The following is a 16,981-nucleotide window of genomic DNA, read 5'->3' as shown; positions in this document are numbered from 1 at the left end:
TGCTCTGAGTAGACTTCACTCTCTAGTAAGCCTCCTACACTGAATGGACTAAGAGTGGAGAAGAGATGGTTCCCGAAAGAAAACATGGGGCAGTGGCTCCTGTGTTAGCTCCTGTCCTTGTGGCATGCCCTCATCCTCTCACTGTGGTTTTAATTTGCATTTCCCCAATGACAAATGATGGTTTTAAAAGATTTATCAAGGTATAATCAACGTACTAAGCCAGGTGTAGTGGTGCCTGCCTATAATCCCAGCACTTTGGGAAGCCAAGGCAGGAGGACTGCTTGAGCTCAGGAGTTCAAGACCAGCCTGGGTAACAGGGTGAAACCACGTGTCTACAAAAAATGCAAAAATTAACCAGGTGCAGTGGCGAACCTGTAGTTTCAGCTACTCAGGAGGCTGAGGTGGGAGGATTGCTTGAGCTGGGGAGGTCTAGCTTGCAGTGAGCTGAGATCACACCACTGCACTTCAGCCTGGGTGACAAAGTGAGATCCTGCCTCAAATAAATAAATAAATTTACTGTATTGTATACAGTGAAGTTAACCTTTTATAGTCCTGAGTTTCAACAATGCATGCAGTTGTATGACCGCCACAACAATTAGGATACAGAACACTTTCATCACTTTCCAAAATTCTCTACCTCATGCCACACACAAAGTCAATTCCAGTTGGATTACATAACTAAAATTAAAAAGCAAAAACTTTAATTTTTCAAAAGAAAAATTAGGCCCAGCCCAGTGGCTCACGCCTATAATCCCAACACTTTGGAAGGCCAAGGCAGGCGGATCACTTGAGGTCAGGAGTTCGAGAGCAGCCTGGTCCACATGGTGAAACCCCATCTCTACCAAAAAATACAAAAATTAGCTGGGTATGGTGGTGTGCACCTGTCGTCCCAGTTACTCAGGAGGCTGAGGTGGGAGAATTGCTTGAACCTTGGAGGCAGAGGTTGCAGTGAGCAGAGATCGCACCACTGTACTCCAGCCTGGGTGACAGAGAGAGGCTCTGTCTCAAAAAAAAAAAAAAGGAAATATTATAGAATTTATGGAGGATTCCTCAAACAAGACCAAATACTGCTAAATATTTTTTAATTGACAAATCTAGCTGCAATAGGATTAATGAAGTAATAAACAATATTTGTGTTTGAGATTTGCTTCTAAATAATCCAGGAGGATGAGGAAGTCAGTGGGGGTATAGATATAAAAAGACCGATTATGCAAAACAAACAAGTTTGTCCCCAACAAGTCTAATTGAAGGGGGCGTGGCAGAAGATGTGGCATCCGTTCGAAGTCAGAGTGAGCTGAGTAAGACTTTTGCTTGCAAGCAACAGAATCCAGCTTTCTTAATCAGAAAGAAGACGTGTTAGAAAGACATACACAATGTCTTACAAAACCCACGGCCAGAGATGCCACTGGGCGCCAAGGACTGGGAGCCACGGGGAGCTCGGTAAATTCTCCCACTTTCCTCTCTGCTTTTCTCTGCTTCTGTCTCCTTGTCATGGTCACAGGAAGTCTTTCTCGTTTTGTTTTTAGAGACGAAGTCTATAAAACAGAGACCTCCAAAGAAGGGTTTCCTCTGCCAGATTTACCAGGGTTGGCTTTTGAAAGGAGAGTTCTAGTCATGGACTCTAAATCGTAGTCCCTGGAAGATAGACTTGGGATGGGAAGAAGAAAGGTGAGCTGCAAGGACTCCTGGTACTTTCTTCCTTTCTTTTTCTTTTTTTTTTTTTTTTTTGAGATGAAGTCTTACTCTGTCGTTCAGGCTGGAGCGCAATGGCGCAATCTCAGCTCACTGCAACCTCCGCCTCCCAGGTTCAAGCAATTCTCTTGCCTCAGCCTCCCGAGTAGCTGGGATTATAGGAGCCCGCCACCATGCCCAGCTAATTTTTGTATTTTTAGTAGAGATGAGTTTTCACCATGTTGGTCAGGCTGGTCTCAAACTCCTGACCTCAGGTGATCCACCCGCCTCGGCCTCCCAAAGTGCTGGGGTTACAGACATGAGCCACTGCACCCAGCCGTGACTTCTGGTACTTTCTTAGTTCTCCCTTGGCCTTGCAGTACTTTTTTTTTTTTTTTTTTTTTTGAGACAGTCTTGCTATGTCACCCAGGTTAAAGTGCAGTGGCATGATCTTGGCTCACTGCAGCCTCCAGCTCCCAGGTTCAAGTGATTCTCCTGCCTCAGCCTCCCAAGTAGCTGGGATTACAGGTGCGTGCCACCACTCCTGTCTAATTTTTTGTATTTTAAGTAGAGATGGGGTTTCCCCATGTTGGCCAGGCTGGTCTCAAACTCCCGACCTCAGGTGATCTGCGCACTTCAGCCTCCCAAAGTGCTGGGATTACAGGCGTAAGCCACTGCCCCCAGCCACACAGGAAGTTTTAACAGCCAAGGAAACCGGTTCTAAGTAAAGAGTCACTAACATAATAGGTTGGAAAAAAATCATTGTCAGCTGATGACTTATAAAAGATAAGCTTTGTCACTATGAAAAATGTCCCAACAGCAGCCCTTCTGAGCACCCCCAATACACAAATTGTATTCTCTAAGTCTGTTTTCCAGTAGAAGTAACTCCAGGACTTGGAGTTGGGAGGGAGTTGATTCTGTGTCTTGGGCCAGTGAAAACTGGGATAGGCTGGAACCTATTGTTGATGCTACAGAGCTGAGATCTTTTCAGAGATGTCCTGAGTAGGCCTGAGAGGACAGAGAGGGCCCCCACCAGCCACGCTGTGAGAAGGCGAGCATCGCGAAAGTGATTCTGTCTGTTGGGTGTTTCCCACCTGCGCCTCCAGAGCCACTCTCTGCTCTTCTCCACCCTGCTCCAAACTTGTAGTCTAGATCAGCAAGCAACCTTGTCCTCTGCTCCCAACTGGGTTTGGCCACTGGGGCTCACTGGTGAGAGGATGGGGGAATTGAGATGAATGAGGTCAGATCACTTATTCCTCTAGCTCCCTTCTGCAGAGTTGCTGTGGGTAGGCTGAGTCTCTGAACCCAAGCCACTGCACCTGCCAGGCAACCCCCTATCCCTGGGCTCTAATCGTTGCCTGCCCACTCAACACGTTCGGATTTAGGAGTAGTACAGAGCACCTGTTCCTGGCTCCAGGTGACGTGGTTTCCCTACACCCTGCCCACATCTTCGTAAATAGTCCTGTTATTAAACTCTCCTGAAACTACCCAACGTTGAATATGCTGTTTCTTTCCCATGAGGATCCTGACTAATACATTATGCTTAATTGAAATCAGGTGAGTATGTGAAAAGCCATGACTCCATAATGTAACCCAGAAAAATAAATGTTAGATTGTTGTAGATGCTGCTGGCTTCCTGTCATGAAGCCACCCCACTGTCTTCCTTGCCAGCAGAGCCATGACTTGTTAAGTTCAAGTGTCCACACTGCCCATGAAATCTAGAGAAGGGAGATTCTATCCCCATTCCAGGGAAAAATCCTGATTGATCCAAACTAGCCATGATGGTTCCATTCTTCTTGCCGATGATTGGCTAAGGGGTGGGCATGCAATCCAATTTTGGGATGTGGGATGTAACAAACCTACCCCCCAAAATGTAGAGTGGCTTACACATGGAGGAAGTTTATATCTTGCTCAGGTAAAATGTAAAACAGGTGTTCCCAATGAGCAAGTCAGTCTTCTCCCAACTCTGATTCAAGATCCAGGCTTCTTCCGTTGGATGGCTCCAACACCTTCCAGAATTACCTCTGGGGCTGTCGTGCACACCTGCATCAGGCCTGTGGAGGGGAGAGAAACACAAAAGATTATGCATGGGAAGCTTTACGAACCAGGCTTGGAAGAGATGCTCATCACTTCTGCAAATTTCTTTGACTAAAACTCAGCATATAGCTGGGGAGCCCGGAATATGTAGTCTAACTGCATCCAGGAAATCAGTCTGGTTTAGTCTCTGGCACAGAGGAAAGATGGCCAGGAGACTCCCAGGAAGGGCTCGTCCCTCATTAGGAGAGAATTCAAGGAAGACACAGGCTTTCTTTCTCTGCGGATGTTGTTATGCCTGGATGTGAAGCTTGGACTGCTGCTACTAGTCTTGCTGTGATCCTGAAAAGGAAGGCCACACACAGGAGGCGGAGCTCAGAAGGCATCAGAACAGCAGAGCCAGTTTCCAGTGCAGGGTCTGGGGAAGGTGTGGTAGGTGCTATGTCCAGCCACAAAGGTGGCAAGAAAAAGTCCCTAAAACAGCCCAAGAAATAGGCCAAGAAGATGGATGGAGGATGAAGAAGATAAGGCTTTCTTTCTCTTTTTCTTTCTTTTTCTTTTTCCTTTTTTTTTTTTTTTTTTTTTTTTTGAGTGTGGCCCAGGCTGGAGTGTGTGGTGCAACCTCGGCTCCGCTCACTGCAACCTCCACCTCCTGGGCTCAATTGATTCTCTGGCCTTAGCCTCCTGATTAGCTGGGACTACAGGCACCTGCCGCCATGCCCAGCTAATTTTTAAAATGTTTTTGCAGCGACAGGGTTTTGCCGTGTTGCCCAGGCTGGTCTCAAATTTCTGGGCTCAATTAACCCACCTGCCTTGGCCTCCTAAAGTACTGGGATTGCAGGTGTGAACGACCAAACATGGCTGAAGATAAGGCCTTCAAGCAGAAACAGAAAGAGGAGCAGAGGAAATTTGAGGGGCTAAAAGCAAAGGCCATGGGGAAGGGACCCCTCGCCACAGGTGGAATTAAGAAATCTGGCAATTGGCTGGGCACGGTGGCTCACACCTGTAACCCCAGCACATTGGGAGGCTAAGGTGGGAGGATCACTTGAGCCCAGGAGTTCAAGACCAGCCTGAGCAACACAGCAAGACACCATCTCCAAAAATAATAATAATAATAATACTATTTTGAAAAGAAAAGAAAAAGGAAATCTGGCAAGCAGTAGAGCTGTTCCTTGTGCCTGAGGCGATGGTGACCCCTGATTCCGTGTGTATCTGAACATCTGGATTCTCTGCATCACATCTTTTGCCACCTATAGCTGGAATGAAGTGTTGTCTTGGAGTCTACTGTACATTTAAAAATAAACTTTCGGAAAAAAGAAAAACAAAGAAAAAGAACAGCAGAGGCAGGCCAGCCCATGGTGCCTGGGGCCACCCTACTTAGGAACACTACTTATGGGAGATGATTTTGCCAGTGTGTAGGTCTTTTTGAGTTTGGTTTTCTGTCGCTGGTAGCAAAAAGCATCCAAATGGATAAAAACTGCACAAAAATCAGTTTTGTTACAAATGAAGGGTAAATAGGCCGGGCGCGGTGGCTCACGCTTGTAATCCCAGCACTTTGGGAGGCCGAGGCGGGCAGATCACGAGGTCAGGAGATCGAGACCACGGTGAAACCCTGTCTCTACTAAAAATACAAAAAATTAGCCGGGCATGGTGGCGGGCGCCTGTAGTCCCAGCTACTTGGAGAGGCTGAGGCAAGAGAATGGTGTGAACGTGGGAGGCGGAGCTTGCAGTGAGCTGAGATTGAGCCACTGCACTCCAGCCTGGGTGAAAAAGCAAGACTCCATCTCAAAAAAAAAAAAAGAAGGGTAAATATTAATTTATTATCAATTACTTTTAATACATTAATTAATTAAATTAAATAATTTTAATACATTGATTAATCAAATTAATTAATTTAATAAATTAAATAATTAATGTATCAATTTTAATAATAGGGCAATCTTAATATATATTGGGGTTGGTTTTCCCTTTTAACCTGTTTGTTTTTAAAGTCTAGCTATGTACTTGTTTCTGTATGTGTGAGTAAAGAGACATAACCCAGAGGTGATCCTGATTCAGCCAAATACTCCAGAACAAGGGCGAACGGGCTCTGATTATCACACATAATAACCAGGTAGGAACAGAGTCCACCAAGTGATCCACGTGGGCAATCAAACACAATGACCAATTAAAAAGAGAATCCAGGCCGGGCACAGTGGCTAATGACTGTAATCCTAGCATGTTGGGAAGCCGAGGCAGGTGGATTACGTGAGGCCAGGAGTTCAAGACTAGCCTGGCCAACATGGCGAAACCCCGTCTTTACTAAAAATACAAAAAAAATTAGCTGGGTGTGGTGGTGCATGCCTTTAATCCCAGATACTCAGGAGGCTGAGGCAGGAGAATTGCTTGCAGCCAGGAGGTGGAAGTTGCAGTTAGCTGGGATTGCGCCACTGCACTCCAGCCTGGAGACAGAGTGAGACTCTGTCTCAAAAAGAAAAAAGAAAGAAAGAGAATCCAACAGAGTGTTAGAGTGTTACAATAAAATAGATTCGCCCATTGGTCTAATAAAGGGCAGGGGAGATTACTCTGTAGACTGTGTTCTTTACCTCCTAGAAAGAGGAAGCCTCTAAATGAGCTTAGTAATTATAACAAGATAGTAGTAAGGCAGGCTGAGTTTCCAGAGATGCTGACAGCCATCCATATATAATGTAACAATGAAAGGATCACGGCTGTAACCCCTGCTAAAGGAAAGGTCAACCATTTACCCTTTACTGGAAAGGCAAATGATGCAAACGGTTGGGAGGAACTAAAACCCATATTAAAAGTTCGGGTTCAAAATACACTTTATTTGTTGTGTTTGTAACAAGTGAAATTTAAGGACTAAAGGGAACACAGCCTAGCAACTGGTCGCAAAGGTGCATCATACATAAACAGATCTCTGTCCCAACCAGGAATCGAGGAATGAAAGCCCAGAACCTGTGACCCCCTCTGGTTGGAATTTATGGGCTCCAGTGCCACTGGCCAGAGAGAGATTGATCTTCCTTTTCTCTCAGTCACATTCTCAAAATGTCAGGGAAGAGATTGGCCATCCAACCTATGGTTCTCTTGTGGTTCACCTCATGGAATGTGACCATTTCCCTGGCAGCCGTTGAAGACAAAGGGTAGGGCAAATCCAGAAGAGGGGTGTTGGGCCAGTCACAGGACGCAAAGAGGGTGGGTTAGGTGACCTGGCCCAACATGCCATGTGAGCCAGGGCTACAGAGGGGCCAGGACTCAATTCATCCTGAAGGCAAAGCTGACTGCACTGTTTCCAGACTGGAGCTGGCAAGTGAAAATACAGGACACCCAGTTAGATCTGAATTTCAGATAGACAGTGAATAATTGTTTAGCATACCTATACCCTGTGCAATATTGAAGACATGCTTGTACTAAAAATTTAGTCATTTGTTTATCTGAAATTCAAATTTAGCTGGGTGTCCTGTGTTTTACCTGGCAACCCTACGTGTAGGCCACTAGACCTGTTTACGAGGACAGTTAATTGTGCAATATATATTCACTAGGTATCTACTGTGTACACAGAATTGACGAGGACAGTTAATTGTGCAATATGTATTCACTAGGTATCTACTGTGTACACAGAATTGAAGTGGATCTTCCCCTCAACAACTCATTCTCCCAGCTTTCTCCCAAGGACATCTCCTAGCATCTCAGTTGCTCTAGCCTCACTCCCCTCCTCCCACCAGTCAACTCATTGGTAAATTCTGTTCATTCATCATCCTAAATGTATCATAAACACATTTTGTTCTCTTTGTATCTATGGCAACTTTCTAGCCAGCCTCAGCCTTTAGCTTCTTGGACTACTCAAGTGGTTGCGCAGCTGGGGCCTGCCTTTGCGCCCTCCAATCCATCCTCCATAGCACCGCCTCAGCCATTTTGTTGAAATGTCATTCACAACTCTGATATATCAATAAAAAACATGTATCAGAATATCATAGGTACCTCCAGAATCTGTACAAGGGTGATATATCGAGTTAAAAATGCATGTATCAATCAATAGCAAACCAGGTGGCTAAAAGAAAGAATTACATGTATTGGAATATTACATATACCCCAAATATATGCACTATGATGTATTAAAATATGTATCAAAATATTAAATTAAATATTAAATTCAGATCATGTTGCAGTCCTGCTTTAAAAGCGAAAAACCCAACTGGGCTTAGTAGCTCAAGCCTGTAATTCCAGCAGTTTGGGAGGCCAAGGCAGGAGGATTGCTTGAGACCAGGAGTTTGAGACCAGTCTGGGCATCACAATGAGACCCTGCCTCTACACACACAAAAATTTTTTTATTAGCCTGGCATGGTGGCAAGTGCCTGTAGTCCCAGCTACTCAGGAGTCTAGATGGACTCAACTGTTCCCAGGAGGTTGAGGCTGCAGTAAGTTGTGATTGTGCCACTGCGCCCCACCCTGGGCAACAGAGTGAGACCTTGGGACAGAGTGAGACCTTGTCTAAAAAAAAAAAAGCTTAAAACCCTTCCATAGCCTTTTGTTGCTATTGGAATGAATCTAAACTCCACAGCATGGCTCAGAAACCCTGATAATCTGGCTATCACCTACCGCATCCCCTACCAATTCCCAGCTTGGCTCCAGTCATTTTCCCAGGAGCAATCGTACTCTTACCTCAGTAGGGTTTTTTTTCTTTTTCTTTTTTTTTTAAAAGAATTTTTTGCTTTGCCACCCAGGCTGGAGTGCAGTTGTGCAATCTCGGCTCACTGCAACCTCAGCCTCCCAGGTTCAAGCGATTCTCCTGCCTCAGCCTCCCAAGTAGCTGGGATTACAGGCACCTGCCACCACGCCCAGCTAATTTATGTATGTTTAGTAGAGACAGGGTTTCATCATGTTGTCCAGGCTGGTCTTGAACTCCTGGCCTCAAGTGATCCACGCATCTCAGCCTCCCAAAGTGCTGGGATTACAGGCGTGAGCCACCTCGCCTAGCCTCAGTAGGGTTTTCATTGTGTGTTTCTCCTGCCTCTTCAGTTGTTTCCTTGTAAGCTCTGGGCTTAAAAGCTTTAGATTGGTTATTTAACTTAGACCAATGTGTTGTGATTGAAAGGTTCCATATTGAACACCATATTTTTAAAACCCTGAAACCCTGCTCCAGCACGGATCTCTGAATTTGGAAGGATTTTTGCCAAATCACACTGTTGCATGGCTCTCAATTATTTCTTCTGATTCCTGTAGGTTTTAATGTAGTTATTTTGGTTGCATCCCTCTATGGGACTGCACAGGATATGGGGATGTGGAGAGACTGAATATGAGGCACAGGTCAGTGAACTGTCAAGAAATATTTTTTTAATTCCTCATTCCCAGGACATACTTAATCTTAGCCAGTGAAACCAATTTTTAAAGCCAGAGTCAGCGACCTGCACCTGCAATGTCCTTTTTAACATGTTATTTATTTGGGGGAGGGCCCATGTGGCAAAGAAAAAAAAGAAAAAAAAGTTTAGATTAAAAAAAATAAAACTACAAGCTGGGGCGAGGTGCCTTATGCCTGTAATGCCACCATTCTGCGAGGCCAAGGAGGGAGGATTGCTTAAAGCCAGGAGGTGGAGACCAGCCTGGGTAACAATCGGAGACTCTGTTTCTACAAAAAAATAAAATAAATGAGCTGGGCACGGAGGTGTGTGCCTATATAGTCCCAGCTACTTGGGAGGTTAAGGCAGGAGGATCACTTGAATCCAGGATTTCAAGGCTGCAGTAAGCTATGATCAGGCCACTGCACTCCAGCCTGGGCAAGAGAGCAAGGCCCTGTCTCTACCAAAAAAAAAAAATTATATTTAATATTAATACCTTTATGGAATCTCAGTGGCAACCTGTTACCACCTCTGCAAAAGACTTTTAGTTTTTAATTTTCTTTAGATTAAATTTAAATTATAAAATTTGTCTCCTAAAGCATTTTTTTTTTTTTTTGTTTGAGACAAAGTCTTGCTCTTGTCCCCCAGGCTGGAGTGCAATGGCACGATTTCAGCTCACTGCAACATCCGCCTCCTCTGTTCAAGCAATTCTCCTGCCTCAGGCTCCCGAGTAGCTGGGATTACAGGTGCCTGCCACCACACCTGGCTAATTTTTGTATTTTTAATAGAGACGGGGTTTCATCATGTTAGCCAGGCTGGTCTCGTGCCTGCCACCATGACTGGCTAATTTTCATATTTTTAGTAGAGACGGGGTTTCATCATGTTAGCCAGGCTGGTCTCGAACTCCAGACATCAGGTAATCCGCCCACCTTGGCCTCCCAAAGTGCTGGGATTACAGGCGCGAGCCACCGCGCCCGGCCTCCTAAAGCATTTTTACGAAGAGTAAATCACTATTCAAATAAGTGGTATGGTTAGGTGTGGTGGCTCACGCCTGTAATCCCAGCACTTTGGGAGGCTGAGGTGGGCGGATCACCTGAGGTCAAGAGTTCCATACCAGTCTGGCCAACATGGCAAAAACCCGTCTCTACTAAAAATACAAAAATTAGCCAGGTGTGGTGGCACGCACCTGTAATCTCAGCTACTCGGGAGGCTGAGGCAGGGGAAGCACTTGAACCTGGGAGGTGGAGGTTGCAGTGAGCCAGGATCGTGCCATTGTACTCCATCCAGTCGAGGAGGATACTACTATCATCCTCATCAACAGAAAAAGACTCCATCTCAAATAAAGTAAAAATAAAACAAAACAAAATAAAATAAGCAGTATGGCCAGACTCGGTGGTGCATGCCTATAATCCCAGCACTTTGGAAGGCCAAGGCAGGAGGATTGCTTGAGCCCAAGAGTTCAAGACCAGCCCGGGCAACACAGTGAGACCCTGTCTCAAAGATAAAAAAATACATCAAGCGGTAGTTTTAAGCTTTATTTGAGCTTAAAGGAACATATCTTTAGCCTTAGAAGTCATACATGTCTCTAATTCACCAAGTCTGTACCTTTTCTTTCTTTCTTATAATAGGAGGATTCTGAGGTTCCATTCACTGAAGAAGATTATCGAAGAAGAAAGTCTCATCCTAATTTTCTGGACCACATAAATGCTGAAAAAATGGTTCTCAAATTTGGAAGAAAGGTAAGTCTGGCATAGTGGAACATGGACATCATCTGAAGTCTTTAAACATCTCTTCGTTTAGTTTCCCGAGACTTACACCACAGATGTCTGAGCTTTAGGCTTACCCCAGGATACACTGTCTTTAGGAGTCCTGGCCCAGCACATTGGGTTGAAAGCCCTGCATCACCACCCAGCCGAGCTTGAGCCGTCACCCACAAAGGGGTCTGTGTGTCTGAAAAGCTGTTTGGCCCAAAAGAGGCAAATAACTCAGAGTTGTAATGGGGAACAGGGGAACCACATTTTCCCTGTTCCCAGAATCTATCTCATTGGTTTCTTAAAACAACTCTGAAAAGTGACTATTAACCTCCTTTTATGAATAAGGAGATGGGAGCTTCCAGAGGTTAAATAATTTGCCCAAGGTCACATAACTAGGATTTACTGAGCACTGTCCTGAGCACATCTCAGCCTTGACTCATCTACTCCTACTAACAAGGCTGTTATCTATGCACATTGTTGTCCTCAGCACATTTCCCGGCGTGGAGCTGAGATTCAGACTGAGAGCCATCAGCCACCAAAGCCTGCTGGGTTTGCTTTTTTCCTTTGGAATCCAAAACCCCATCATTCAATAGAATTTATCTTGACACATCCTTGGTCACTCACTGGTCATTAAGACATTCCTGTAGCTGTTTTTGTTTTTTTGAGACGGATTCTCACTCTGTCGCCCAGGCTGGAGTGCAGTGGTGTGATCTCGGCTCACTGCAACCTCTGCCTCCTGGGTTCAAATCATTCTCCTGCCTCAGCCTCCCGAGTAGCTGGGACTACAGGCGCGTGCCGCCATGCTCAGTTAATTTTTTGTATTTTTAGTGGAGATGGATTTTCACCATGTTAGCCAGGATGGTCTCGATCTCCTGAACTCGTGATCCATCCGCCTTGGCCTCCCAAAGTGTTGGGATTACAGGTGTGAGCCACTGTGCCCGGCCCCTTCTGTTGCAGCTATTACAGGATCTGGCCAGCAGCCCGCAATGCAACAGGGCTCTCTCTTTGTTCCCAGGTGGATTGGCAGATTGAGAAATAATAGACACACACAAGATAGTGAAAGCTGGGTCCAGGGGGGTCACCGCCTTCTGGTCCCGCAGTGCCAACAATGCACTGGATATACCAGCATTTATTAGTAAGTTTAGTGAGGGCAGGGGTAGGTTAGTGAGGGATTTAGGGTCATTTGATTATGAGGTGAGATGGTCACATGGGGATGAAGTAATTCTTTAACATAACATCTGTATGCAGAAGTACAGTATACAGGGATAAGAATTTACAATATAGTGTGTGCATTGGTAATTTCTAACAGAGCCTTAAAACAGAAACACAAGTCTTTCCATAACCTATGATTAGCAAGATATTAATCAGCAGTAACAGTTGTGGCCAAAGCTGGTTACAAACAATCTATAGAAACAGGACGTGAAGTTAGACAACCGGTTAGACCAGAAATTCTCAGAAAGTAGCATGCCTTAACCCTAAAGAGGCCTAGAAGAGCTGTGGCAACATGAGGGCGTTTATAGCCCTATCTTATCCATATGGACAGGCACCCCCTCATGCATCCGTTTATAGGCTCTCCACAAGGGTCGCATTCCATTCCCAGAGCTATGAACATCTGCTTTTCTGGGATAGGAATCTTGGTGATGTCAAACCTTCCTGACTGCACGTCCATTCATAGGCTCTCTGCAGGGGAAGCACATCACGCGCTGGTGGCTCATTCTGGCAGTCCAACCTGGCATTGTCTTTACACAATCCTGCATGCAATTTTGTATTTACGATAGTCAGGAGCATTTCATCTTTTATTTCATAGCAATAGTTTCAGGGAGTCTCCCTACAGCAGCAAAATTCATCATTTTGACACATCCATTATAAAATTATTTTATTTCTCTTGCCTTTCTTCAGAACAGATGATGGGAATGCCCTGACAATGAACAAGTAGTGACAGCTGAAAAATTATGATGATGATGATTTTTCATTCAGGGTTTTTATTTTTATTCAACTATAAGCAAACAGCAGAATTAACACAACATTCAGCAACTCCAGACCAGCTTTTCTTACCCCCATGAAGAGCAATCAATTTAACAGACACAGATGTAGGGATTCCTGATAAGCTGTCAGCTAGCACTGCTGCCCATCTACAGGGCCATGCCCCAACAACAGCAAAGCCACTCTCCCTACTCCTTTTTCCAGGATTGCTCTTTAAACGGACCAGAGTGAGATACTGACGCCTATTAAGGCATCTGAGAGGCCCGTGTTGGGGCTGAGCCTCAACCAATGGTACTGAGTACCAGCCTCTGGTTGTCTAGCAACGGTGCCATAAAAACACACTGCTACAGTTCTGGTCTCAGGATCACAAAGGCAGAGGCAACCAATCCTTATTTATTTTTTTTTAACCTCCCTTAAAGATTCTTTGATGCTTTGCTCTAATACTGTAGATCTGGTCTATTTCTGCCAAATTTTTTCTTTAAATTCTGGGTTGCTATTTTCATATTAACAATTTGATGACCTCATCACAATACCAAAATATCCCCCAAAATGAAGTTCAAATTTGATCAAAATATAAACCAGAGTGAGTGACTAGAATGATAAAGGCCAGGCAGCAGGAAAAGTCACCCTAAGCCACCATCTCAGTGCTCAGGTCTTGTCTGTCCAAAGGGGAGCAGGAAGAGGAGAAAGCTATGGAACATGCAGCACTGAACTGGAGAACACAACTCGGGGCCTCCAGGACGGTTCAGGTCGCCGAGCTGCCCGCTACTTCCCAGACAGCTGCTCGTACAGTTTGGGCACGTAGTCGTCCCACTCGGCGTGGTAACACGTGCCGGCCACCGGGACACCGAGTGCCTACTTTTTACGGAGGGACGCCACCTTGAATTTGCCACGGTGGTCTCCAGAGCGGTTGCTGAGGATGGGCTCGTCACACTTCAGCGGCCTGTGCCCTTGGGAGGCCCCGAGCCCACATAATCCAGAGAGGACTGTGCCACTGATGATGTCACTGCCCTTCATGTGGACCACCAGGAAATAATGCCATTCCCTCCCTGTATTGGGGATCCTTCCTGCTGGGAGCATCCGGGTCTGTCAAGACCCAGGTGTAGAGTTTCCCTAAATAGGCACCATCCCACGAAATGCTGGTGGGTCTGTTCTTCACCTGGGTGGGGTCGGCGCTGTGCCCCGCTCGTCCACCGCCGCCCCGTGCAGGTGACATGCAGCGGGTGCTGCGGCTGCTCGTCCACTTCCTGAAGGCTCCAGGGCCCGGACCGCTGTCTGAGGTTCACCCGCGTGATGGGGCCGAGCGGAGCGCGCAGCCGGGAGTGCCGCGAGAGGCCAGGCGCAGGCGGCAGCGGCGACACGGGGGTCTCCGCCAGCTGAAAAATCACGGAGGGCTTACTTACTGTGTTCTCAGTATTTTACTCATGGTATCTCATGTCATCTGTGTTTTACTCATGGTATGTCATGAGTTCTCAGTGTTTTACTCATGGTATCTCATGTCATCTTCAAGAGTCTCATATACAATTCCCAAAATTCTGTGAGATAGGTACTACTATCATCCTCATATAACTTGGAGAAAACCCCAAACCCTCTGAAAGTGTCATTACATTGTTGCCATTAGTGGAAGACCAGCGCTAAGTGAACTCTAATAATAGTTCTAAGATGACACCTAGTGGTCTCAGAGGATATTACCATAAGAACTTCTGTCCTATGAAAAACACTTTACCAATACAAACACTGTGAGCATCAAACGTTGGAAGAAACAACAGGAAATTAGGAATTCTAGCCCTTTTTCTGTCCATTAACTTATGACTTTAGCCATGTTATTAAATTTCTGGGCTTAAAATAAGTAAAGGGGCTAGATTAGATGGTTTAAATTTATTCCAGTTCTAAATTCCATAACTATGTTATTTTATTAGAACCCATGATTTCTTGATCATTATGTTTAATTTACAGGTTGAAAATGTATGCTCACACATATAAAGCTGATTTAAGTGAATAACAGTCTAAAATGAGAAATATGATCATCTTAATATCTTTTTTATTACAAAACCTTACACTTGTCATTTAAATAATAAAATCAAAATTTCGTTGTAAAAATCTACTGTTTTTATCCCCAACTTTCTTAATCACTCTTTTCTACACCATTAATAAGATTAATTTGGCCAATTTGGTCATCCCAGTGATCTTTTTTGATCAGTGATGCTAATGTTTTTTATCTGGGAGATAGACCCTTGAAAATAATCATTTAACACATTCATTTAACTAATGTCCAGTTAGATCCAATTATGGAGCAGGCACTGTGATGAGGAGCTGTCCTCACAGCCATCGATAAAGCAGACACAGTCTATGCACTCCAGAGGCTGGTTGTCAAGTGGTTTATCTACTGTTATCACATCCTCAGCCAGCACATTCATATACAAGATTACATACACAAAAGGTAGACTTCTATTCAGTATTTTGAGGCAAAGAGGAGATCCTAATAATTACACAAGTTGCCAAAATAGTCCTGAATTGCCTGATACCAAAATTGCTTTCATCTTTTAATGAGTCACACTGATTTTTTTTTTTTTGACACAGAATCTTGCTCCGTTGCCTAGGCTGGAGTGCAGTGGCATGAGCTCGGCTCACTGCAACCTCCGCCTCCCAAGTTCAAATGACTCTCCTGCCTCAGCCTCCTGAGTAGCTGGAATTACAGGCATGTGCCACCACGCCTGGCTAAATTTTGTATTTTTTAGTAGAGACAGAGTTTCACCATGCTGGCCAGGCTGGTCTTGAACTCCTGACCTCAGGTGATTCACCCGCCTCAGCCTCCCAAAGTGCTGGGGTTACAGGTGTGAGCCACCATGCCCGGCCATAGTTTGTCTTGAAAACTACTTTGTCTGATATAAGTATAGCGACTCCTGCTCCTTTTTGGTTTCCATTGGCATGGAATATCTTTTTCCATCCCTGTATTTTCAGTCTATGTGTGTCTTTACAGGTAAAGTGTGTTTCTTGTAGGCAACAGATCAATGCGTCTTGTTTTTTTCATCAATTCAGCCAGTCTATGTCTTTTGATTAGAGAATTTAGTCCACTTACATTCAATGTTATTATTGGTAAGTAAGGACTTACTCCTACCTTTTGTTGTTTGTTTTCTAGTTGTTTTATTGTCTTATCTTCCTTCTTTCTTCCTATCTTGCTGTAGGGATGGTGATTTTCTCTGGTGATGTGATTTAGTTTCTTGCTTTTTATTTTTTGTGCAACCATTGTAAGTTTTTTAGTTTGAGGTTACAATAAGGCTTGCAAATACTATTTTATAACCCATTATTTTAATCTGATAACAACTTAACCCTATTGGCATAAAGAAACCAGCAAAAAGAAAACTAATAACACTATGCCTTACTCCCATCCCCAAATTTTTAAACTTTTTGATGTTTCTATTTATATCTTACTGTACTGTGTCATAAAAAGCTGTTGTAGTTATTATTTTTGATTGGTTCATTGTATAGTCTTCCTAATTAGAATGAGATAGTTTACACACCACCGTTAAAGTGTTCTAATATTTTGTTTTTTTGTGTACTCACCAGTGAGTTTTATACCTTCAGGTGATTATTGTTCATTAATGTCTTTTTCTTTCTGACTGAAGTACTCCCTTTAGTGTTTCACTTGCAGGACAGGTCTGGTATTGATGAAATCCTTCAGCTTTTGTTTGTCTGGGAAAGTATTTCTCCTCCATGCTTGAAGGAGATTTTCATCAGATATAAGTTTTTTTCCTTCAGCACTTTTCAATATGTCATGCCACTCTTTCCTGGCCTGTCAGGTTTTCCACTGAAAAGTCTGCTGCTAGATGTATTAGAGCTCCATTGTATGTTATTTGTTTTTTTTCTCTTGCTGCTTTTTGGATCCTTTTTAAATCCTTTACCTTTGCAAGTTTGATTATTATATGCCTATAGGTTGTCTTGTGTATTAGTCCATTTTTGCACTGCTATAAAGAACTAACTGAGACTGGGTAATTTATAAAGAAAAGAAGTTTAGGCCGGGCATGGTGGCTCACGCCTGTAATCCCAGCACTTTGGGAGGCTGAGGCAGGCAGATCACCTGAGGTTGGAAGTTCAAGAGCAGCCTGGCCAACATGGAGAAACCCCGTCTCTACTAAAAATACAAAATTAGCCAGGTGTGGTAGTGCATGCCTGTAATCCCAGCTACTCGGGAGGCTGAGGCAGGAG

General features: G+C 44.4%; 1 protein-coding gene across 2 annotated transcripts in view; it reads left to right on the top strand.

Moving 5' to 3' along the window:
- Positions 1-16,981, top strand: part of AK7 (adenylate kinase 7) — a 97,170-nt gene that overhangs the window by 18,992 nt on the left and 61,197 nt on the right. For both annotated transcript variants that reach the window (XM_032179640.2, XM_058429631.1), the window contains one exon: positions 10,667-10,777. In XM_032179640.2, the coding sequence (XP_032035531.1) occupies positions 10,667-10,777 (111 nt within the window). The remainder of the gene's footprint in view (positions 1-10,666; positions 10,778-16,981) is intronic.

Source organism: Hylobates moloch, unplaced genomic scaffold (genome assembly GCF_009828535.3).
Source record: "Hylobates moloch isolate HMO894 unplaced genomic scaffold, HMol_V3 SCAFFOLD_16, whole genome shotgun sequence".
Classification (NCBI taxonomy): domain Eukaryota; kingdom Metazoa; phylum Chordata; class Mammalia; order Primates; family Hylobatidae; genus Hylobates; species Hylobates moloch.
The sequence above is the reverse complement of the archived record's forward strand: the minus strand, read 5'-3'. Positions and strand labels throughout refer to the sequence as shown.